General features: G+C 40.2%; 1 protein-coding gene across 1 annotated transcript in view; it reads right to left on the bottom strand.

Moving 5' to 3' along the window:
• ADAM23 (ADAM metallopeptidase domain 23) overlaps nucleotides 1-24,865 on the bottom strand; it is a 169,516-nt gene that overhangs the window by 104,757 nt on the left and 39,894 nt on the right. The window contains exon 3 of the mRNA XM_044913386.1: nucleotides 22,150-22,226. Within this exon, the coding sequence (XP_044769321.1) occupies nucleotides 22,150-22,226 (77 nt within the window). The remainder of the gene's footprint in view (nucleotides 1-22,149; nucleotides 22,227-24,865) is intronic.

Below are 24,865 nucleotides of genomic sequence, written 5' to 3'. Positions count from 1 at the left end.
ATTACACAGTGTACAGCTTAATAATTCCATGCACATAATCTATAGTCACATACATAAGAGCCCTCTAGGAAATACACTCCATACTGGTAAAGGAAAACGACAAGAGCTATGAGCTGGAAATTCTAGGTTCTAGGACTCAACACATAGCAGAGTCACCTTGGGCAAGAGTCTGTTACTGAATTTCAGGGTCTTCATCTGTCAGTGGTAAAATTTTGTGCAAACTATAAATTACAGAGTATGTATCAGACTGATAGCTATGTTTCTAAAGTTATTCTGTTATAAAGTAAAATAATACCCCTTATTTTCCAGACCTCCGATTCCTGATCCTCTTAACCACCTGGAAAGTGGCCAGCATTCAGGACATAAGGCAAAAGACTCACTGAGTCTGAAATCATTATTTTAAAGGCGGGGCATCTCTTACACTTGGCTAGAGAAGATTTCAAGTCTTATTCAAGGTTATTAACTCTTGATTTACCTAAAATGCTAATAATTTTGGTTATTTCTTATTCTGGCTATAACATATTAAAAAGCAAAAGAGCTGGGATGACATAGCAGTTTCACTGGGAGCCGAAATTAGAGCCCACAGCACAAAAAGACCCACGATGCCTATTTCACTGCTGGTCCAGCAAGCAAACAACCTTGTATGTTAAAACAAAGAAGTGAAAATACATCTAATATATATGCTATCAAAGAAACAGAAAAATGCCCATTTGGGAAGGATTCTTTCAAAAATAACTCATTTTTTTAAGTTTAGCATTTCAAGGAAGAAACTGTAGTTATCTTCAAAACCCCCTTACAGTAAAACAATCCATGCCCCAGCAACCTTATATTTTTTAAGTTTCACAATATTAGACCTTTAAAAATAGCCCTTTGTAGGTTTTAGGTGATGGAAAAAGATAGGTCAAAATTTACATTGTTTCAGCAAACACAATTTTGTAAGTGAAGCCGTGATAATTTTGAGCAGTTTTTAAATAGAACCTTACTACAGTTTTCAATCAAGTGCTTCCATGAATAGAAAGATAGAAAACAAGAGACTGTTTAGAAATGTTTACACCAGGCAAGTCCAGAATCAATTTATGACAGAATATTGGTCAAGAGATTATGAAGAGTCAGGAAGTAGAAAGTGCACTTTGTTGGAGGACCCGAACACCTGTTACGGGTCTGTTCCACATGCCGGTCTCCCCCACACTGCCACTCGGCTGGTTCTCCGTGTACCGTTTGATAAGCTGAGGCTCAGATAGTGCCATTATTTCTCCAAGTGGCAGAATTAGAATGCAAATTGAAACATTTAGCTATAACCTAAAGCATACTTTCCACCTTGCCACACTATTTTCTCGCTCCTTACACAAATCCTAACTGCCCCTCTACCTTGTGTCCAGTAATGTTCTAGGTGCTGATGGGCCATGTATTCCTTCATCCCTCTTAGTATTCTCACCTCATACCATACAAACTTTTCTTCTTATTCCACAGTTACCAAAGGCTCTCTTGGCATATGGTATGACACTTAACTTTAAATTAGTATGAATCCAGGGACTCTTGGTGGCTCAGTCGGTTGAGTGACCAACTCTTGATTTCCGCTCAGGTCATGATCCAAGGGTGGTAAGACTGAGCCCCAAGCGGGGCTCCGTGCTCAGCGGGGAGTCTGCTCCAGGATTCTCTCTCTCCCTCTCCCTCTGCCCCCACCACTCACTCGCACGTGTGCGCGCTCTAGCTCTCTCTAAAGTAAATAAATAAATCTTCAAAATAAATAAATAAATAAATAAATAAATATGAATCCAATTCTTTAAAGTGAATATGCTTCTCCTTTGTCATTATGCAAACTTTTCAAATTAATACCGTGACAACATCAAAAAACACAGTGCACTAGAAGAGTAAAATTTCCATTACCCGAAGGCTCAGGGTGGCCTGACTAATGCAATCCCAAGGGAACCAATTTATACTGAAGGAGATGCTGCTTCACCTTATAAGGTTTAATCTTATATTTCTGAAATCATTAACCAATAAAAATAAGCAGTAGCTCCTCAACATACAGAAAATAACTATGATTAGAGGAAAAAAACACTTGGCCCATCCTACAAATGAATGGAATTTAAACAGTACTGAGCATTATGCTTTGCTCAAGAGGACTACTGCAGACTTTCTGTAGGGCAATCCTGCAGGACTACATCAAATTATGTATATATCTGTCCTATGACCCAGCAATCCTGCTCCTGGCTATATGCCCCTGAGAAATTCTTACATGGGCAATGGGTCCACAGGTCCATTACAATATGGCTTGTGGCTGTAGAGACCTGAAGGAAATCTAGATTTCTTCCCATGGGGAAATGGAAGAGTGTTAGATACCCTCCATGGGATACTCTCTAACAGTTAGCTAGGTTGGGAGAGATATACATAGTTACAAGCATAGGTTTTTAAACATTATGTTGAGTAGAGATCTGTGGTATAACACTATTTATAAAATAAAATTAAATGCCCACAAAACTATAATATCTATGTTTATAAGAACACATACAAATTGGGACGCCTGGGCAGCTCAGTCGGTTAAGCGTCTGCCTTCGGCTCAGGTCATGATCCCAGGGTCCTAGGATCCAGTCCTGCATCGGGCTTCCTGCTCAGCAGGGAGTCTGTTTCTCCCTCTGCCCCTCCCCACCTCGTGCGCTCGCGCTCTCGCTCTCTCTCTCGGTCAGCTCTCTCTCAAATAAATAATTTTTTTTAAAATATTAAAAAAAGGAACACATACAAATAAAAGACCATGTAAAACACTTTAGGATGATTGCCTCATTAGGATAGGAGTGGGGAGAATAAGAAGACTGGAGATAGACAAGAATGAAAACATCCTACAGTACTGGGCCTCATCCTGGCCAATGATGTAGTGTGCCATGAATGAGAAACATGATTAATGGCCCAAATGTTTGTGTACAGCAACCCTCTGCGCCTGAAGTTATGTGAAAGTTAAAGGGATATCAGTCATAATCACCAAAGCATGCTATTTATGAGTGCTTGACTTCTTTTCTACTATTCTTCAACTCAATGCAAAATACTGATTTTTACCACTAATATTTGTTGTACATAGTAAAGATTCAATGTTATTGAAAAGAACACATGCATTCAAAAAATATTTATTTCATAAACTCAGAGGAAATGTTTTTGCTGGCTCACAGATAACACCGGAGAAAATCACTAGTTATTTATGAAAAGTTTTTACATGAATTCATCAGAAGTGGACCTGTTTTGAACGAAGATAAATGGTTAAAAACTTGGCCAATTTAAAGGGCATGCCCTTAAACACAAGGTGCCTGCTGTGTGCATGTTAAAAGAAAATATTCAATCAGATTTGGATGCTAGGTCTGTTAAGAATAATAAATATAGGGGCGCCTAGGTGGCTCAGTCGTTTAAGCATCCGACTCTTGATCTCAGCTCAGGTCTTGATCTCAGAGTCATGAGTTCAAGCCCTGCATTGGGCTCCACACTGGACATGGAGCCTACTTTAAAAAGTAATAATAGTAAATATAAAAAATAATAAATACAAAGTATGTTCTTTATATATTTTGGATATTAACCCCTTCTCGGATATATTATTCACAAATATCTTCTCCCATTTGGTGGGCTATCTTTTTGCTTTGTTGATGGTTTCCTTCAGTGTTCAAAAGCTTTTTATTTTGGTGTAGTCCCCAGTAGTTGAATTTTGCTTTGGTTTAGAGTACATTTATCATGATGAGCACTGAGTAATGTATAGAATTATTGTATCATTATATTGTACACCTGAAACTAATATAATACTGTATGTTAATTACACTATAATTAAAAAATATAAATTTAGAGGCATCTGGGTGGCTCAGTCAATTAAGCATCCGACTCGATCTCAGCTCAGGTCTTGATCTCAGGGTCATGAGTTTGAGCCCCGCATTGGGCTCCACGCTGGGTGTGGAGCCAACTTAAAAACATATATATGTATATATATAATATATACATATATATGGAAGTCAGCGTGTTTTTGATGTTGTTCTCCGCAATACAATCAAATAAGTAACCGATTATCAAGTTTGATTTTTGAAATAGCCTAATATTGTCTCCAAAGAAGACACTAAAAATATTTTTAAGTTACTGCATCTCAATTTTAACCAGAATACTAAAATATTTTAACATATTTGTATGCAATTTTGAAAAAAAACTAAAGTATACTTAACACATTGGGTCTTAGGTCTCCTAATGGGTAGTTAGTTATTAACTGTTCTCTTATAGACTGTATTAAGTTCTATTCATCTGTAAAACACATTGAGACAAAAGTCTAGCAGAATTCATCCTGAGATTGCTTTCACCTTGTAGAAAGTTCTTCCAGACTTCAAAATACCATTTTTTTAAACTGCAAAAGGCTCCTGCTGTTTAATAGTACTGAGCACTGACAGGGACAAACTACAAATAACTTCTTACATGCTTAAAAAAATAATACTTTTCAAATATTAGAAAAATTCTTTTTATAACTTTCCAATCTTTTCTTCTTGAAAAATGATCTGTATTCTCATTTCATATTCTAGGGGAACACCTACAAGCAGAATCTTGGCTATTTTGAAGGGACAATAGCAATCTCATGACCAATTTCTAGAAACTGCTGATAACTGAATGAAGTAGACTAATATTCAGTCTCTATGATTGAGAGGTTTTAAGTGCAAAAAGTGAAAGTGAGAGGTAAAAACATGACAGAGAGATAAAAGAAAAGGGCTTCATAAGGCAGCCACAGTCTAAGAATCAGCTACCTCAGGCTTGGAAGTGTTCTGGAACATACTAGAAGACCACTCAGGGGGGTAAGAAGGATGTGAAAATCAGCTAGGGAGTTGGACTGCTTGACTCTCAATGCATGTAAGCCCCATCTGTCATGATTCAAAGGAGGTTCAAGAAGAGGCTGTAAGTTGTTCTTGAAAACAGGAACCAAATATACAAAACACCTGTAATCATTTTCACTCAAGAGTCACAATTACAGCCTTTGTAAATCCCTCCAATTTCAAAGTGGAGACTGAAAAGTAGAACACTTTAGCCAAGTCAGCAAAGGCAGAAAACTTACCTAACTCTGTCTCCTTTAATACAAGAAACAAGACCTTTCAAAAGGGCATTTATTTTTTGTGTTTGTTTCCAGTTTTTATTTAAATTCTATTTAGTCAACATATAGTGTAATATTAGTTTCAGGAGTAGAATTTAGTGATTCATCACTTACAAATAACACCCAGTGCTCAACACAAGTGCCCTCCCTAATACCCATCACCCATTTAACTCGTCTCCCCACCCACCTCCCTTCATCAGCCCTTAGTCTGTTTCTCTATAGTTAAGAGTCTGTTTTATGGTTTGCCTCTCTCTGTCTCCCCCACCCCTTCCATCAACTGATAAATGGATGAAGAAGTTGTGGTGTGTATATATATATATATATATATATATATATATATATATATATAAAATATTACTCAGGCATGAAAAAGAATGAAATCTTGTCATTTGCAATGATGTGGACGGAGCTAGAGTATATTATGCTAAGCTAAATAAATCAGTCAGAGAAAGGCAAATACCATATGTGGAATTTAAGAATTAAAAGGACATTTATATCTTGACTTTAGACTCTGAAGAACACAGGAATAGAAAATATTCTGTAATTAAATCCAAGTCTCAAAAGATAATTTGGACTATACTTTCTTCAAATATTAAGAAAACATCTTCTATTTAAAATAAAGAAAAGCATGAGGCTGCTATATTCAAAGCCCTAACTGAGAAGTGGAAGATGACAGAGGGATCAATGGATGGAAAAGCATGGCAGGAAAGTATCCCCCAGCTACCCAGACTCCTCTCCCAGGTAAAGGCAGATGACAGTGGATTCAGCTCAAAGACACACATGCTTACATTCCTGGACTTCCCTTAATGCCAAGAACGGAGCAAAGACTGACCCTCTGGATTTCACACAAAGGAAGGAGATGGGCTTCAATGCTACTCCAGAGAAAGCATTGCTACAGTGCTGTTGGTCAAATTACACTGAGAAAAACATTTGGATTCCAGGGTCTGTATCATCCACTGCTGTGGCAGAGATAAGTCTTAGCACCAATTTTCATGAGTGTAGTAATATCATCCATTAGCACAGCTAACCACCCACCTACCTGTGCGACACACCTGCTCAGTAACACCTAAGGATCTGTGGATTTTTTTACTTTGAGAGCCATGTAATTTAATTATTACCTACCAGGAAGTGGACTTCAAGGAAAGAGCCAAAAATATTGGTTCTCTTTTGGCTTTCTATATAACTCTGCTATAGGACAATGGGTACAACGTTATGAGATACTCTACACTGACATTCGTATCTCCTAATCAGTATAACTAGGCATTAAGCAAGCCTTCTATACTGGGCCTTACAGGAAGAAAAACAGAATTTCCTGCATATAAAAGACACAAAAAATAACTTTTTAAACAAGTTACGCAATTTTTAATCATAAAGAGTTCTTCCACACAGCAGATCTTGAGGACAGGTATCAAGTCAAAACAAGGAAAATGCAGTATGGGCACTGTGGTGATGGTGCCGGATGCAGGAACGCTTGCCCCCTTTAATCCACAGACCTGGAAAACCCTGCCTCAAACTGCTTTCATCAAAAAAATATCTAATAATTTTTGCAGTTTGTTCATTATTTATAGTTCACCAAATTGCAAGGACACAAAGAGCCCAGGTATGCAAAGTTGGATGAAGAGACAGATATAGTATTTACTTCTCAAAGCAGTGCTGTCACTAAATGTTTACATCCAGTCATGAGTACATTAGTGATCGTACAGGAACAGAATTAACTAAACCTCCCAAAGAGAAACGGGCACACCTGCATTGTTAGCCTCGGTAAAATATCAGTACTTCATTTTTACAGCTCAAAAAAACTACTCCTGGCTGGAAAGCTGGATCAGGTAGAGATACTAGTGAGAAAAAGTTGCCAAGTAACTCCCTGTATCATCAGCCCATCACTCGTATGTATCCAGTAAAGACCATCCCTTATCAAACATTGACTCACCAGCAAGAAAAAAATGAGTGCTCAAAAGAGTTACTCCCCCACACCCCAACCGAAAGTATTATCTACTCATCCTTGAATTATTCCTCCTTCAAAATTCAGCTCAACCATCTCTTCCTCTGTGTAGCTTTCCCTAATCCCACCCTAAATTATGGGCTCCTTAAAGAAGTTACATCTTCTTCTTCATTTCCCCATAATGTAGCATAGTGCAGCAGGATGAGCGAGGGCAGGTGAGCGCTAATAGTCACATAAAGAAACCCTTCACCATCATCCGAATAGCTTTAAAGAGCAAAGCATCTCCTTAGGGTCAAGTACCAGGTCAGTCAGTGCTTAATGAATAAATACTGAGTAATGAGGAAGAGCCTCAGACGCAATTAAGTCTCTAAGAAATTCTAGGGATTTATAAGAGACATAGTCTTGTCCTTATGCTGTGAGATCCTGCCTGTCCCATAGTTTAGTCTGATTTATTGCATGTGTGAAGTCATTTGGGCAAAAAATAAAGGACGAAGACATGAAATGTGCACTCGACAATGTGTTGAGAGATTTTCTGCCTCTTATTTGAAAAAATATTCCTGTAAGAAAGATAAATATATTTTTCATTTAGAAATTATCTTAATTGAAATAAGGACTTGAAACTACTGCAGAAATGGTCTTATGGAAAAGCCTATATAGATTGGTTTGTTTTTAAACATAACCAAAATATAAAGCACATAGATATCATCATGGAAGATGAATTAGGCTGATTGTTTAAAGAGATCACTTTTATAAACAAATCATAATAAACAATAGTTAGGATTCCAATACTGGGGATTCTAATATTACAAGTAATTTTAAAGGATTAGGGAAAATGACTCTAAATGATGATTCTAGCCTATGAATCATCAAAAACAATGGTTCTAGAAATAACACACTCCTTATTGGTAGCAGATGATGGCCAAGAATCTTAATGAGCCTTTTATCTGATGTCAAGCTCTTACTTTATACAAATCTTTACAGTAGTAAGAGAAAATGTTTTTTAATTTAACTTTATTTTATTATGTTATGGTAGTCACCATACAATACATCATTAGTTTTTGATGTAGTGTTCCATGATTCATGGTTTTCGTATAATACCCAGTACTCCATTCAGTATGTGCCCTCCTTAATACCCATCACTGGGCTAACCCATCCCCCCCACCCCCTCCCCTCTAAAACCCTCAGTTTGTTTCTTGGAGTCCATAGTCTCTCATGGTTTGTCTCCCCCTCCGATTCCCCCCCCTTCGTTTTTCCCTTCCTTCTCCTAATGTTCTCCATGCTATTCCTTATGTTCCACAAATAAGTGAAACCATAAGATAATTGACTTTCTCTGCTTGACTTATTTCACTTAGCATAATCTCCTCCAGTCCCATCCATGTTGATGTAAAAGTTGGGTATTCATCCTTTCTGATGGCTGAGTAATATTCCATTGTATATATGGACCACATCTTCTTTATCCATTCGTCTGTTGAAGGGCATCTCGGCTCTTCCCAGTTTGGCTATTGCGGACATTGCTGCTATGAACATTGGGGTGCATATGGCCCTTCTTTTCACTACATCTGTGTCTTTAGGGTAAATACCCAGTAGTGCAATTGCTGGGTCATAGGGTATTTTTAATTTTTTGAGGAACCACCACACTGTTTTCCAAAGTGGCTGTACCAACTTGCATTCCCACCAACAGTATAAGAGGGTTCCCCTTTCTCCACAACCTCTCCAACATTTGTTGTTTCTTTCCCTGTCCATTTTTGCCATTCTAACTGGTGTAAGGTGGTATCTCAGTGTGGTTTTGATTTGGATTTCCCTGATGGCTAATGATGATGAACATTTTTTCATGTGTCTGTTAGCCATTTGTATATCTCCTTTTGAGAAGTGTCTGTTCATGTCTTCTGCCCATTATTTGACTTGATTATTTGTTTTTTGGGTGTTGAGTTTGAGAAGTTCTTTATAGATTTTGGATACCAGCCCTTTGTCTATAGTGTCATTTGCAAATATCTTCTCCCATTCTGTGGGTTGCCTCTTTGTTTTGTTGACTGTTTCCTTCGCTGTGCAGAAGTTTTTTATCTTGATGAAGTCCCAAAAGTTCATTTTTGCTCTTGTGTCACTTGCCTTTGGAGATGTATCTTGAAAGAAGTTGCTGTGGCCGATATCAAAGAGGTTACTGTCTATGTTCTCCTCTAGGATTTTGATGGATTCCTATCTCACATTGAGGTCTTTCATCCATTTTGAGTTTATCTTTGTGTATGGTGTTAGAGAATGGTCAAGTTTCATTCTTCGGTATATAGCTGTCCAATTTTCCCAGGACCATTTATTGAAGAGACTGTCTTTTTTCCATTGCATATTTTTTCCTGCTTTGTCAAAGATTATTTGACCATAGAGTTGAGGGTCCATATCTGGGCTCTCAATTCTGTTCCATTGGTCTATATGTCTGTTTTTGTGCCAGTACCATGCTGTCTTGGTGATCACAGCTTTGTAATATAGCTTGAAATCAGGCAACATGATGCCCCCAGCTTTGTTTTTCTTTTTCAACATTCCCTTGGCGATTCAGGGTCTTTTCTGATTCCATACAAATTTTAGGATTGTTTGTTCCAGCACTTTGAAAAACGTCATTGGAATTTTGATCGGGATGGCATTGAAGGTATAGATTGCTCTGGGTAGCATAGACATTTTAACAATGTTTATTCTTCCGATCCATGAGCATGGAATGTTTTTCCATCTTTTTGTGTCTTCTTCAATTTCTTTCATGAGTGTTCTGTAGTTTCTAGAGTAAGATCCTTTACCTCTTTGGTTAGGTTTATTCTGAGGTATCTTACGGTTTTTGGTGCTATTGTAAATGGAATCGTTCCTCTAATTTCTCTTTCTACAGTTGCATTGTTAGTGTATAAGAAAGCAACCAATTTCTGTGCATTGATTTTGTATCCTGCCACATTACTGAATTGCTGTATGAGTTCTAGTAATTTGGGGGTGGAGTCTTTTGGGTTTTCCACATAAAGTATCATGTCGTCTGCGAAGAGAGAGAGTTTGACTTCTTTGCCAATTTGAATAGTAAACTTGCAAATCTTAGAACCAAGGAAACCATCTTAAGGGCAGTTAGGGGGAAGAAATTCCTTAAGTAAGAGGAAATTTTAATAAATTATTGTTTAAGGCTAGATTTATATAAGGTATAATAGTACTGAAAATAAAGCAAGATATAAAAGACAAGTGATACAAAATTTATCTGAGGTTCACCTTTGTAGAGCTTTTCAAACATAACTTCAGTGAGATTCCTTCATCACTGAAAAGTGTCTCAACTCTCAAAGGCTGTGATAGTGGGCACTCCTTTGTTCTGATCCTGACTCTGTCACTCATTAGCTGTGCGATTTTGTTAATTTCTCCAAGCCTGCCTTTTCTCTCACTCCATGCCTCACCTCTCTTGCTTACCTTCAGACTCTCACACTCTAACCCTCAAACCTTTGTCTGGCTAACTCTTAAGTCTTAGATCTGAGCTTAGACACTTAGCTCCCCATCCATTCCCATCCCTACTACGTGTGATAAAAGCATCCTTTCTACCCCTCACCCTGCCGTCCCCTGCCATGGCACAACTCAGACTGTCATTTAAACAGCTATGGACTTCTTTCTCCTCCATTGTTCTGTAAGCTTCACGAGGGAAGGACTTCTCTCTGGTGGCTTCAACAGTGTCTGGCACTTAGCAGGTACTAAATACACATTTCTGAAATAAGAAGTGCTTGGAATGGTTTATAAAAGGTTTCAATCCATGGAAATCTATTGATCAATCTACTGAGGCTAGAAAGAACTTCACGCACTTGGCTAATACAGAGTGTCAATATGAAATGTCCATTTAAGTGTAACATTTCCGGTCATTCAAAAAACCATGGTTGCAGGCACTAACCATTATGCTACCTAACATCCTGGCAACATCAGAACCAAAGGGATGTTCCTCTGTGACAGGAAAACGTTTTTATCTCCAGACAGACAGATAAACTTCTTTTATCACATAATGGTAATTACATGCCCCAGAATGTGGCTTTTCTCACCTGTCAGAAAAGTAAGATCTAAATTCAGTAACTACCATAATTAACTCATCTCGGATGCCTAGTATCATCTAATCCTCTCTGCTTTCCAATTTTTTGTCAAGATTAACTCCTGCTGCAATTTTTATAAATTTGTCTGTCTTCAAAAGACCAAGAAGTGGAGGTGCCTGCCTGGCTCAGGCAGGAGAGCATGCAACTCCTGACCTCAGGGTCGTGAATTCAAGCCCTATGCTGGGTGTATTTTTTTACTTAAAAAAATAAAAAATAAAAAAGACCAGGAAGTAGTCCAAAGAATAAATCAGGTCCAAGTTTTACTTGCCCACGTTGTGCCTTAGGGTGGATACCTGCAAAGGGTCTTTTTTAATCATCAGTGAAGACACAGTCTTTTTTTTTTTTTTAAAGATTTTATTTATTTATTTGAGACAGAGAGAATGAGAGGGAGGAGGGTCAGAGGGAGAAGCAGACTCCCCGCTGAGCAGGGAGCCCGATGCGGGACTCGATCCCGGGACTCCAGGATCATGACCTGAGCCGAAGGCAGTCGCTTAACCAACTGAGCCACCCAGGCACCCCAAGACACAGTCTCTTAATTTGCTAGATATGTCTTCTACTTCCTCGATTAAATAAATACTGCAATATGATCCCACTGACAATTAGATCCCTTCGATTTTGCTAGAAATTCTTAGATGACTTTTTTCTCTCTGTGGTGTTAGAGGCTATTGCCACAGATAACTCCTTTCTGGACAATCACAGTCTTATCTCTGGGATCTTAGAGTCTAAATCTAGCTCCTATGACCCTCCTGATTTTCTCAGCCTGGTGTTTAATTTCCCTGGGTTCCATCACCCATAACAATTATTGTCAACAGGCAAGAGGGTATGGGGTAAGGAAGTCTCATAATTACCACAGGCAGAGGGCAAACATCCACTGTCCTTAACCACCCGAGTTATACTAAATTTCATCTACCTGTGGAAATAAAGAATCAGTACATAAATACCAATGGTTTAATTGGGATTTTATTTTTAATGTTTCTGCTATTATTATGTTTAATTGTGAAAGTCATTTCTCAAACTATTTTGAAATTAGGTCGGATACACATCCTAAAAAATGGAACTAGAACCTATTAATATGTGGCAATACTTTATTATACATTTTTCAAGAGTTTCTGGACCTGATCTACCAGCATAAAGATGGGTCATCAAAAGCAAATGATAGTGATAACATCCAAAGCATCCAAAGCAATATAGAGTTAACTCTCCAACCCGAATGCCAAGGGAGACCTGATAGGTACTCACCTCATTAGAGAAAATATGGCAAAAAGAAGAGCTACCCAGCACTACAGAATCAAAATGTTTAGACCCAAACAGGAAAAGATGCCTTCAGGAGAGGAAACCCCACAGCAGCTCATCCCTGACAGCAATGGGAACCTTAGAATACTCTAGGGCCTCTAGGACATATGAAAATCAATATTCATCCACATCATATTTCACATGACACAGTGGCAATCAATACTTATGGCAACTTTGGGGACCTCTACCTCTTAAGAGTCCTTATCATCACAGAAATGTTTTCAAAGCCGCCAAAATAGCTTGGCCTTCCTAAAGCACATAAACGCAAAAGAGACCATAATCTCTCAAAACAGAACTTGGAAATTATAGTAGGAATATTAGCTATGAAAGATCTACCAATTAACGAGCAACAGCTTAATGCTGAATGTCTCACTGCAGTAAGTAAGCAATAAATGAATTAGGATGTGTATTCATTTGCTAGAGCCACCATAACAAAGTAACACAGCCTGGTGACTGAAACAACAGAAACTTATTTCCTCCTAGTCCTGGAGGTTGGAAGTCCAAGATCAAGGTGTGCTCAGCATTGGTTTCCTCTGAGGTCTCTCTCCTTGACTTGCAGATGGCCACCTTCTCACTGTGTCCTCACATGGTCTTTCCACTGCCTATGTCCAAATTTCTTCTTATAAGGACATTGGTCATATCGGGTTAGGACCCACCCTAAAGACTTCATTTTAACTTAATTACCTCTTTAAAGTCCTTTTCTCCAGGAGCACCTGGGCGGCTCAGTCAATTAAGTATCTGATTTTGGCTCAAGTCATGATCTCAGGGTCCTGGGATCAAGTCCCACGCGTCTGGCTCCCCACCCAGTGGGGAGTCTGCTTGTCTCTCTGCCTCTCCACCAGCTCATGCACATGCTCTCTCTCTCTCAAATAAATAAAATCTTAAAAAATAATAATAAAGTCCTTTTCTCCAAATATGGTTGCATTCTGAGGTACTAAGGGTTAGGACTTCAACATACGAATTTTGGAGGGACACAGTTCAGCCCACAGCAGATGGTCTGTTCAACAAACAGGATTATTTTAAATCCTATTGGGGACTTCTGGGTTTTCTTTATATTGTTAAAAATTGACTAAAATAGTTCAATTCTTTTTTCCTACTTAATGTGAGCAGATGAGCAATCATTAGCATTTTGCCCAGCTCACTTGTAATTTAACAGTCCAGTGCTGTTATCAAAGCAGACACAGAATAAGGCTCCAGACTGACAGCCCATGCTGAATCCCAACATGTGACTAAATCTCCCCAGGCCTCAAGCTGCTCGGCTGTAAAATGGGGATTATCACATCTTCCTCACGGGGTTCTAAAGGTATTTAAATAGGAGAAAATGGGTAAAGGGCTTAGCAGAGGGTCCATCACCATTATTGCTACTGTAGCAGAAAGCCTTCCTTCTGCAGACCTCAGAAGTCAGGAAATAGAGCATTTAGCCTCTGAGTTAGGACCAATGGGCAGAAAGTAGGGGGGGGTCAGCACTGGCATGCTTGGCCTGCCAATCTTGGTTCAGAAGTCCCACAGATTCACAAGCCGAGATGGAAGACAGAACAGCTCAGTATCAGGCTAGCATACAAGCCATCTGCCTCATACTCTTCTCCAGCCACAGCCCCTAACTCCTGGTCCTATTCACTCATGAAAGGAAAATGGGGCAGGAGGCCTGTCTCTTCTCTACATATTCCTTCTTACAAACCAAATTTAAGTTCAAATCTCCCAATCTGCAGAGCTGAAAGAGACTTAGATTTTTTTCCCACTTAGAATCCAATGAATCCAAACAGGCAGTTCTCCTTCCATCTGCTCCTTGATAGTTTCTTCACCAGTCCTCACTCCCAACAGGAATCTGATGCGCTCCTGCTCCCACACCTTTGGTCCTGCACTTCCCTTGTGTGCAACACACTTTTCCCCCTCCGACGTCTCCCCAAGTGGAAAGCATGCAGACACAGCAGACTCTGCCCTACCCCTCTGGGCCCTCAGCAGCCACCTCAACACACTGCAGGCAGCTGACTGGGAAGACCCAGACTCCTGGTCTCAGGGCATGTTCTCTATCCAAGAGGAGGCACTGGAAGTACTCAAGAATTATTGCCCCCAGAAACAGCCCTCAACCAACAACAGACTGGCAGTTGGTGGACAAAACTCCAGCTTCCTCGCCCCTCAGTTGGATGACATTCTGGGGAAGAATCCCCCAACTGCCAGGGTGCCCCCAGCAGGAATGAGCCACAGTGGGAAATCAGGTTTTTTTGGCTCCCTTCTCTTCCACATCTCACATCTCCACTCCCTAAAGGTATTTCCTGGAGTGTTTGCCTCAGGGTCCGCTACCTGGGCACCCAAAGCCAAGACAGCACCCTTTAAGATGAACATCAAATCCCACCTTCCCCAGAAAACCTCTCCTCAGCGCCAAGGCCTCACTTCCTATCATGTTTTAATACTATTTGTATACATTTTAATCTCATTTTTCCTACTGTGGGTTCCCGAAGAGGAGAATTCTTTTACACAGCTCTGAATTCCCTGGGCTGCTCAGCACAGTATCTTATGCAAACAAGATACTCAGTAAATGTTGACTGAATGAAGAATAAATTAACCATAATAATCAGCACAAAAGTCAGATTCTTTATTTAACCTAACCAAAACTACATCAGTGTAGCTGTTTTCTTCTTTCAAAAGCATTGCATGAACTACTTTTAACGAGCAAATTACTATGTGCATATATTTCTTTAAATCGGCATTTTCTAGATATTCATCTCAAATCGAACACCCCTGATGCCCAGAAAAAATCAGAACAAAAACTTTTTCCTACATCCAGAACTACCTTACTGAATGCATTACTTTGACGTTTACATTGTGCCTTTACACTTACTACTTCTTTGAGTGCATCCATTTTCATATGGTGACAGTAAAACCACTTCAATCATCTGCATCCTTGCACCACCCCACCATTCTGCACACATTCATCAGTACACACCTCAAACCCCATCCCTGGGTGAAGGGAAACATCACTGCAAGTCAATGCAATGAGCTCTGCATAGAAGAGCATTGTAGTTGAGGTCTGTGTACTTCTCTCAGCTGGGCATGCTATGCTGATTTTCCTTTTCTGAGATTCCTGGTGGCTCAGTGTCAAATATCACCACTACCTATGTATGTATCTCAAGGCCAAATCTCAATATGATCCAGTCTAGCGGTGTCTTCCCGTAGGGTTTGTTGGAGGGTACAGAAGGCTTAACCTTTGTTGGGGGGCCAGTTACCACTCCATGTTCTAGCCAACAGAGTATGTACATGAAAGGATGGGGCCGTATAGGACAAGCTTTGAACTCGAGATACAATTTTCCTAATAAGTGACATTGGAGAATGTCGCTGGAGACTTGGACTAAGGGGTTTTCCCATGAGCCCGCAGAGGTAGACTGACTCAGCCTAGCTACCCAGTTCCAAGCAGAAGAGCTACCATAACAAGTATCTGAATATTTGTTCTGATGGCTAAGTGGAATCTAGAGGCACCAAGGGATTCCCCACCTTGCCCAGAAACAGATATGCTAGTGTGAGAAGCTCTCAAAACCTAGTTCCATCATTTTAGATAAAGCAACCCTATCTATTAATACCCAGATTATGGCCCAGTGGATGTCAGGTTCTGCCCAACCATGCTCATTACCTTCAGTGCATACCAACCACAGGCCCAACTGTTCCTAATTTTTTCTTCAGTCCCCTTTCAGCAGGGAAAAGATCATACAGTACACCACTCTCTTCTCATCTACAAAGTCAGAAAAAATACTGACTGAAACAGAAGTGGACTTGTGCCGTTCTCATCAGGTCAGAACCTCAATGAGATCAATGACTCTATTCTTCAATGCTGAATCCCCCAACACACACAGACAGAAGAGAGAGAGGGCTTTCTGATGACTCTTCTTTTAAGAACACTAATCCTATCAGATCAGGGATCCACCCTATAACTTAATTTAACCTAATTACCTCCTTATAGGCTCTGTTTCCAAATACAGTCATGTTGGGGGTTAAGACTTCAATATAGGAATTTTAGAGAGACACAATTCAGTCCACAGCATTGAACCCACCCTTTCCAATAAGCAGACATGTATAAGTACCACACCATCTCATTCAATCCTTACAACAACCTGCAGCTTAAGAAGAAAACTAAAGTTTAAGAAGTTAAGAATATATCCACACAATGGCATATTATTTATTTCTAGGAACTTCCTTCTCCATTTATTTATTTATTTATTTATTTATTTATTTATTTATTTATGTATGTATGTATGTGAGAGAGAGAGCATGCATGTGCATAAGGGAGGGTGGGGTAGAGGGAGAGAGAGAACCTTAAGCAGGCTCCACACCCAGTGAGGAGCCAATGCTGGTCTCAATCCCACAACTCCGAGATCATGACCCAAGTTAAAATGTAGAGTCAGACACTGAACCGACTGAGCCACCCAGGTGCCCCACAATGGCATATTATTTAATACAGAACCTTGAAAACATTATGCTAAGTAAAAGAGGCCAGTCACAAAAGGCTACAAGTTGTATGAATCCATTTATACGAAATGTCCAGAGTAGGCAAATCCACAGAGACAAAAAGTAGATGAGTGGTTGCCAAGGGCTTAGGGAAGAGGGGAAAGGGAAATGTACAGGGTTTCTTTGTGGAGGAACAGAAATGTTCTGGAATTAGACAGTGATGTAATTGTACAAGTCTGTGAATAAAACAAAAACCACTGAATGGTACACTTTAAAGGAGTGAATTTTATGGCATGTGAGTTATTCAAGCTGTTATTAAAAAGAAGAAACTTGCCCAAGGTCACAAAGCTAGTAAATGGCAGCCCCCAGATTCAAACCCAGGTCTGTTTGATTCCAGAACCTGTGCTCTCAACCATTATGTAGCTCTGATTACTGTTACTCCCTAAAATATTTGCTGAAGACACCAGTGAATTTAATGGTAGGTAATATGGGCTTTGGCATAATTCCAATCACAAGTATGAAGGAGACAATCATTGGACTCCCAGGACTTCCGAGGATCAATACACATTAAGCATTGTTAATCTAGTAAAGCTTTTTAAACATTCTGAACTTGGAAAAACAGTTATTCTAGAAGAAAAACAAAACAAAATTGAAAAGGGTTGTATCCTAAAAGGAAAATGACCAAAAGTCCTATGAGGCCACAGCTAGGATTTTTTGGGCTAAATAAAATATAAATCCAATGGGGTGATGTCCATGCTTGCCCTCCAATGGCTTCCCACCAAACACATCTCCACAGATGATGGCCCTTCATGATCTAGCTACATGGCTTCCTCTCTGACCTCATCTCAGTCTACCTCCACTGCACTTACTGTCCCCACTGTCCTCAGCTTTCCAGCTTTGGTGGTGGCTCATCTTCGACGATCAGTTTCAGCTCAATGTCCCTCCTCTGACAGACCTTCTGGCTTCTGTGACATCCAAATCATGTTAGCCACCCCCACATGCTGCCCCTCTGATCACATATGATCTGTCTTTATTTAGTGAACAAAGCTCCATGGCGGGAGGTGGGGACCCTGCCCATTCTATTCCCAGCAGCATCAGCACCACTGCAGTCCCAGGCATACAACAGATGCTCGGTCAACATTTGGTGAACAAACCAATAAAACACACATCTCGGCCATGAGATGCCTCAGCAAGCCAGGGCCTCACTTGTCCAAACTATAAAAGTACAGAATCAAAAAGACTCCCCTCTCAGGAACCCACCTCAGGGTAGTCTTCACAAGCTGGTAGTCCAGGCCTGGTGAGCTCATTAACCATTTAGATTCTATGGCCACCGCTTCGATTAGTTTATGTTGATAACTGTATGCTTTCATTCCTTCACCCAGATTACATACTTACCACATACCTTTTTCCTTTTCCATTCTCCAACAATTTTAAATTGTTTAAGTAGTGTGGCCACTCCATGATGGATATGAGATCCCTCTTTCCTCAAAAGCTCTTTCAGTTCCTCTGTGACTGATTTAAAAATTCTCCTTATTCTAACATGGATCAGACTTTTTAGTTAATCCCAGCCATTGAAAGTCACTTAAACTAGAGATGTACCCTGGTCCACACATATCATACTCTTATACAATTCCCCCATCTCTAGGTCATACCAGAATCGCACACTCATGCTGAGCTCAGAAGGCACGAGACTCTGCACAAGGAGATACCGCAGGAGTACAGACAGTTCTCATGCCTCCCTCCCACTGCATTTACTTTTCCCTACAGAGACTTCCATTTTCTCCCTGTTCAGTCCCTAAGCCTCCACCTGATCTCGTCTCCCTTCTTGCCCAACCCGGATCCTGATACCTAACTACCCAAGTTATTCACCAGTATTCAAAGAGCTGTGTCTCCACTCTTCTTCCCCTATGCTACCAGCAGAAAACCTGAGCCTTGATCCACAACCTGCCTCCTTTCCTTCCTCACATGCTGCAGTGATGGAGCACCCCAGGTTAAGAAAAAAAAGAAGAAAAAAAAACACCATCAGGAAGAATGACTCAAAGACCGACATGTAACACATCATTTCTGATGACGGTTGCTCATACATTCTTCAACATGACCTTGGTAAGCTTCCTCACCCATCCCTCCCAGCAATTAGCCTAAATTTTCATCATTTTCCTCAAGCCTCAACCCACCTTCCCTGTCCATCCCAATCCCTATGGCAGATAACGCTGTCCTCAAGAACGAAATCTCAAGAGGCATTTCCTGAATGCCATCCCTTCACCTGCAAACCAATCTCTATCTGCACACACCCACAGTCTGGGAGTGAACTCTCCCTCCTGGTTCAAAACTACATTCTGCCCTTGTGCTGTTGATCTCATCTCAGTCTCTGTCGCTTCATAGGTTCCTCTTCCTCTCCTCAACTCTTAACTATCCTCCCAATTATGTTCTTGTTCTACCTACCCTCCCTGGGAAATCTCATTCACAACCATGCTGGTCATTAACATTATATGGAAATAACTCTCTACAATCCCCAGCCCCCATCTCTTCCTTGAGCTTCAGATTGTTACATCCACCTATCTCCTAGACATGGCCTCATGTATGTCCCAAACCCCTCAGTCAATTCCGATTTCACATCCTTTTCTCTTCATCACTTAGCCAGTTGTTCCCTGTGCTGCCCATCTCAGCTGGATACAACATTCTGCCTAGCTATCCGATCAAGCCACCTGTCAACTTTAACTCTTCTTTCTGCCTTGTCATCCACATCAAAGCAATCCTAATGATTTTTATCAACTGAAGATTTCTTTTTTTAATATATTATTATGTTAATCACCATACATTACATCATTAGTTTTTGATGTAGTGTTCCATGATTCATTGTTTGCGTATAACACCCAGTGCTCCATTCAATACGTCCCCTCTTTAATACCCATCACCAGGCTAATCCATCCCCCCACCCATCTCCCCTCTAGAACCCTCAGTTTGTTTCTCAGAGTCCATAGTCTCTCATAGTTCGTCTCCCCCTCCGATTTCCCCCCCTTCATTTTTCCCTTCCTACTATCTTTTTTTTTTTTTAACATATAATGTATTATTTGTTTCAGAGGTACAGGTCTGTGATTCAATAGTCTTACACAATTGACAGTGCTCACCATAGCACATACCCTCCCCAATGTCTATCACCCAGCCACCCCATCCCTCCCACCCCCCACCACTCCAGCAACCCTCAGTTTGTTTCCTGAGATTAAGAATTCTTCATATCAGTGAGATCATATGATATGTCTTTCTCTGATTGACTTATTTCACTTAGCATAATACCCTCTAGCTCCATCCACGTTGTAAGGTACCACAGCAACTGAAGATTTCTTGAGTGCATTCCCTCTCCATGCCTCTTGGCACTTTCTGAGAACAGAACTTCTGTTTATTACCCTTACTTCATTTTTCAGACTCCAGGAGATAATGGCGAAGCTCTTAAGCATGACATACAAGATCTTCCATGACTTGAGCTGTCTCTGGGCCTACCTATCCTGACTTATGTCCCTCTGCCTCAACCTTGTAATTTACCATGAAGTTCAACGAAAATCTCATGCTTCCTTAACATGCCACACAGCAACCTGTGCCTGCCTCTTTGTACACACTCTTCCCTCTATCTAGACACAACTCTCCATTTCCTCCCCACTTCCCGCCCAGCCCCAACACTTCTCCTCATGAACTCCTGCCCTCCAAGATTTAGCTCAACCATCACCATTTCCAGGATGACTTTTCACACTACTCCTGCCTGCAGAGCTGCCTCTTTAGTGCTCCCATAGCACCCCATGTTTATCTCTAGCACAACAAATCTCACACAAATCTCTTCTAAAATTATATATTTATCTATCAACGTTTCCCGACTAGACTATAAGCTCCTCAGGGCAAGGGCCACTCAGAGTAGGTGCTCAACTTGATTCCTCTGCATGTTAAATACCAGTGGTAAATAATGTTCTGAGGTGTCTTCAGACCTCTATGTCCAATGGACATCCCATGTGAGCCTTCCTCAGTTATGTGACTGGGGGGCTCTGCTGTGGCCGTGATGTCTTCATGTTCAAAACACATGGCGATGTTGGTTGCTATCACCACCCTTCAGTCTGGAATGAGTTTCCATTGCAGTAAGAGTTAAAGGAATAGAGGGCCTTAAACAAACTAAAATTAGCCATTCCTTGCTACTCAATATAGTCTAAGGTTCAGCAAGACAAATCTCTTGGGCAGGTACAGTGCTGACACAGCAGGGTGAAAAGACATTCAACCAATGCTCAGCAGACTCAAAGAGGAAAACCTGCAACACCTTTACCACAGGAAATTCTGAGTTCTGCTGATTCATTCTGACTTAAAGCTGCAGTAACACTTGAGTAAGGAGCACCCAGGCTGACTCTGCATTTTTTTTCTGCAGAGCTCACAGAATTTGGCGTACAAGAAATTTAATAGCTGTTCTTTATATTCCTTTGTAATTTCTCAGATATTGACTGTGGTCACCTACATTATAGTGTCTGATAGCACTACATGGTATTCTTCTGGCAAAGATGCAGTCCTAGTCAAAATACTGTTAAGAATTTAAAATACTGACTGGAGCTCCCTCAACTACAGAAAACCATACAGGAAATCTCTTTCACCAAAGAAAGGCTCACTGCTAGCTCATTTAGAGGCTAAAGAGTCCTGCTTTAGTGAATAGCTCTTGTTCGTGCTTTGTACAAAGATATCTGTACAACTGGTTCCAACTTAGGAAACAGCATTTAAATATCAACATAAACACATGCTCAGAGAAAAACTGGGTAAATTTTCATCAGGACCAAATCTCTAAGAAACCGTATTAGAGAAAATTATGAAGCAAAGAACCTTCTCAACATCGGTATTGCAAGTTATCCTTTTCTTTGTTCTTCATACAGAAGCTATGTGAATTGCATAATGAGAAGTAAAACGGAAGAAATTTCTAGACTGAAGTCTAATTATACTTGAGTCAATAATTTATCATGCTTCCTATATATAGTAGTGATTATAGTTAACATTTAATTAACTAGCATTACTTCAAATATTTATTCCATTTAAAATCATAATACATAAGTACTACATTTGAGATATTTAAACAAGTTAAATGTTAAATGCCTTTTCTTTCAGGAAAAGAAAAAAAAGACAGAATTAACTTCAGACTTTTATATTTTTCTTTAAGTGCATATGATATAATCTGCTAGGAAATATCAGTTGCTTCAACAAAGATACTATTTTGACTAAACCATCATCATGAAGTAAAGTTTCATTGCACTTGCTTCTTAGCAGCATTATAACTAAATACTTACTTGTTCAGTGTGAGGTCAAGAATGAATTTGGAGCCAAAGGCTTCAATCTGGAAGCTTGCCTGGGCCAGATGGACAGCCTATGGATTCAAAGAGACAGAAAGAACCTTAGCTTACTTTCCTATCTTTAAAGCTGATTATATTGATAACAATGATATTAAATAAGAAAAACATTTTTATGGATTGACGCACTTCTTTTGGGATTCTTATGTAACAATCCATTTCTTTAAAAAGCTACTAGGTGCGTTGTCGTGGCTTCACTTGGAAGACGTAAATATCTGTGTAGCAAGGAACTAATAAAAGACAATGAACCCATTGTGATAAAAATCAAGAGCATATTCAGCTGGACTTTCAAAGTGACTATGATGAATTATGCAAAAGTCTGACTAATTAAGGCTTGATTTCAGCCTATTTTGTGCACAAAGCTAACCAATTCTTTCTGCACACCTAAGTGAAAAATCATGTCAGCACTCTGCTCTTCATCAGAAATTGGAACTTTCTCTAAATGGTGTATCAGCAGAATGTGACAGTAAAATGCAAAAGCATAACCTTTTACCTTCAGAAAGCACTTAGAACCTTGCCCTTTGAGAATACTCAGAGTTTCTGTCCCCCTTTAAAAGTCACACATTTACAAATACTGTCGTTATTGTACCTTAACTCAAAATACAAAGATAATCTCATCTAAAGATGAGTCATATGTACTAGGTGTTAAAGATTTGTTTAGTTCACGGAGTATCTTGAAAAATGTAAATTAACAAATCAATGTAGTTTGTTAAAGTACCACCCAAGATAAAATTCTCCTTTATCCCCAACCAGAAAAAAAAAAAAAAGAAAGTAAAACAACCGAACAAAGAAGGATAAACGCAACACCTACACTCACTCCCTCTCCCTGCTCACAAATATCCTTCCTGCAGACTTCATTCCTAAGGTACGGTGATGTCACAAATCATCTAAGAAGTGGTCCCCAGTCAAGCACAACTACTGATGGGATAATCACTATCATAACCAAAACACAAAATAAAAAGGAAATTAACAAGTATTAAATTTTAAATACAAAGCAGTGAGAAAGAAAGAGCCCAAATCCCTGACACCTCAGCAGACCACACCAAACCCCAAACAATCATGGAGAACAGGGTCATCATACTTGATCTGGGCTTCCTGCATCCAGACAACTACATGACAGAGAAAGAAATTTCTCTCTTGTTAAACGAGGTCTCCATCATCTGCAGCAGAACCTCTATCTTCTGACACAAGTATCATACACTCTTTAACCTAAATTCATTCTGTGTCTTGAAGCCTTAATTTTTGCATGAAGATTTTGATGAATAATTTGTACAAGGGGAAAAATTTTTTCATTTCTGGGTCCCAAAAGTGTAAAAAAAAAAAAAGCAAAACTTACTTCCTGAGGAATAAGATAGGCCCTTAGGCATATTCTCTATTAAGAATATTAAACAGCAAAGAAGAGTTCATTAATGCCACCCTGGCCTTAAAAAGGTGATAAATGTACCTCCTTGAGCAACTTTATAAACACTAAAAAGAACCTGACAGTAACCACTAAAAGGCTGTTCTAACACCAAATAAGCAATGAGACAAATACAAACCACAACAAAAGCCTGTTGTAAAATAAAGTAGCCGATAGGAACCACTTACCCCATGTTCTAGACACAATTTGATTGTCATTAAATAAGTTGATAGTGAGTCAATGTGACAAGATTCAGTTTAATAGAATTTAATGAAGGACGTAGCAAATAACATTAATATTGGGATTTTCTTTTTTTTTTAATCCATTCACTCCCCACACAGGTGGTAAGTCCCACTGTGTGCATAAAGGGGGCCGGGACACGGCCCCTGTCTTCTAGGGTGCTGCTGTCTCCAGGGAAGCAGGGAGAGCTGAGAGCCTCAGTGGGCCTCAGGGGCCACGGGAACCAAGACTTCACTGACAAGGCGCAGTTTGAAGAAAATTCCAAAAGATGACTAAGAATCCACCTGCCAGGAGAAGAGAAGACGTTCAGGGCATGGGGGAAAACATTTGCAAAAACAGATTTAAAAATCAATATGGGAAAAAAAGCCTTTTTTAATTTTTTAAAAATTAATATGGCCTGTAAAGAAAACAGCTTTTGGAGGAAAGGTCAAACACAGAATCTGAAAAGGTGGACTTTGTGTGATGTGCTCAATGACCTGTCTGATCACACAGACAGACGTGTGGCCAAGATAGCAAGCTTGCCTCTAAATGTGCCCCCCTGCTTACTCTGCACGGTGTCTGGCACATGACCTATCATCACCACCATCACCAGTACCAGCACCACCACCACCAGCACCATCACCACCATCACCAGCACCATTACCACCATCACCACCACCACCAGCACCACCAGCACCAACACCACCATCACCATCATCACGAGCACCAGCACTAGAACCATTACCACCATCACCATCATCACCACCATCACCACCACCATCAGCACCACCAGCAACACCACCACCATCACCACCATCACCAGCACCAGCACTAGAACCATTACCACCATCACCATCATCACCACCACCACCACCACCACCACCACCACCACCACCACCACCACCACCACCAGCACCACCACCACCACCACCACCACCACCACCACCACCACCACCACCACCACCACCACCAGCACTAGCACCATTACCACCATCACCAGCACCAGCAGCACCATTACCACCATCCATCCCCACCAGC

Source organism: Neomonachus schauinslandi, chromosome 3 (assembly GCF_002201575.2).
Source record: "Neomonachus schauinslandi chromosome 3, ASM220157v2, whole genome shotgun sequence".
NCBI classification, from domain to species: Eukaryota; Metazoa; Chordata; class Mammalia; order Carnivora; family Phocidae; genus Neomonachus; species Neomonachus schauinslandi.
Note: the sequence above shows the minus strand (reverse complement) of the source record. Positions and strands in the feature narration are given on the sequence as shown.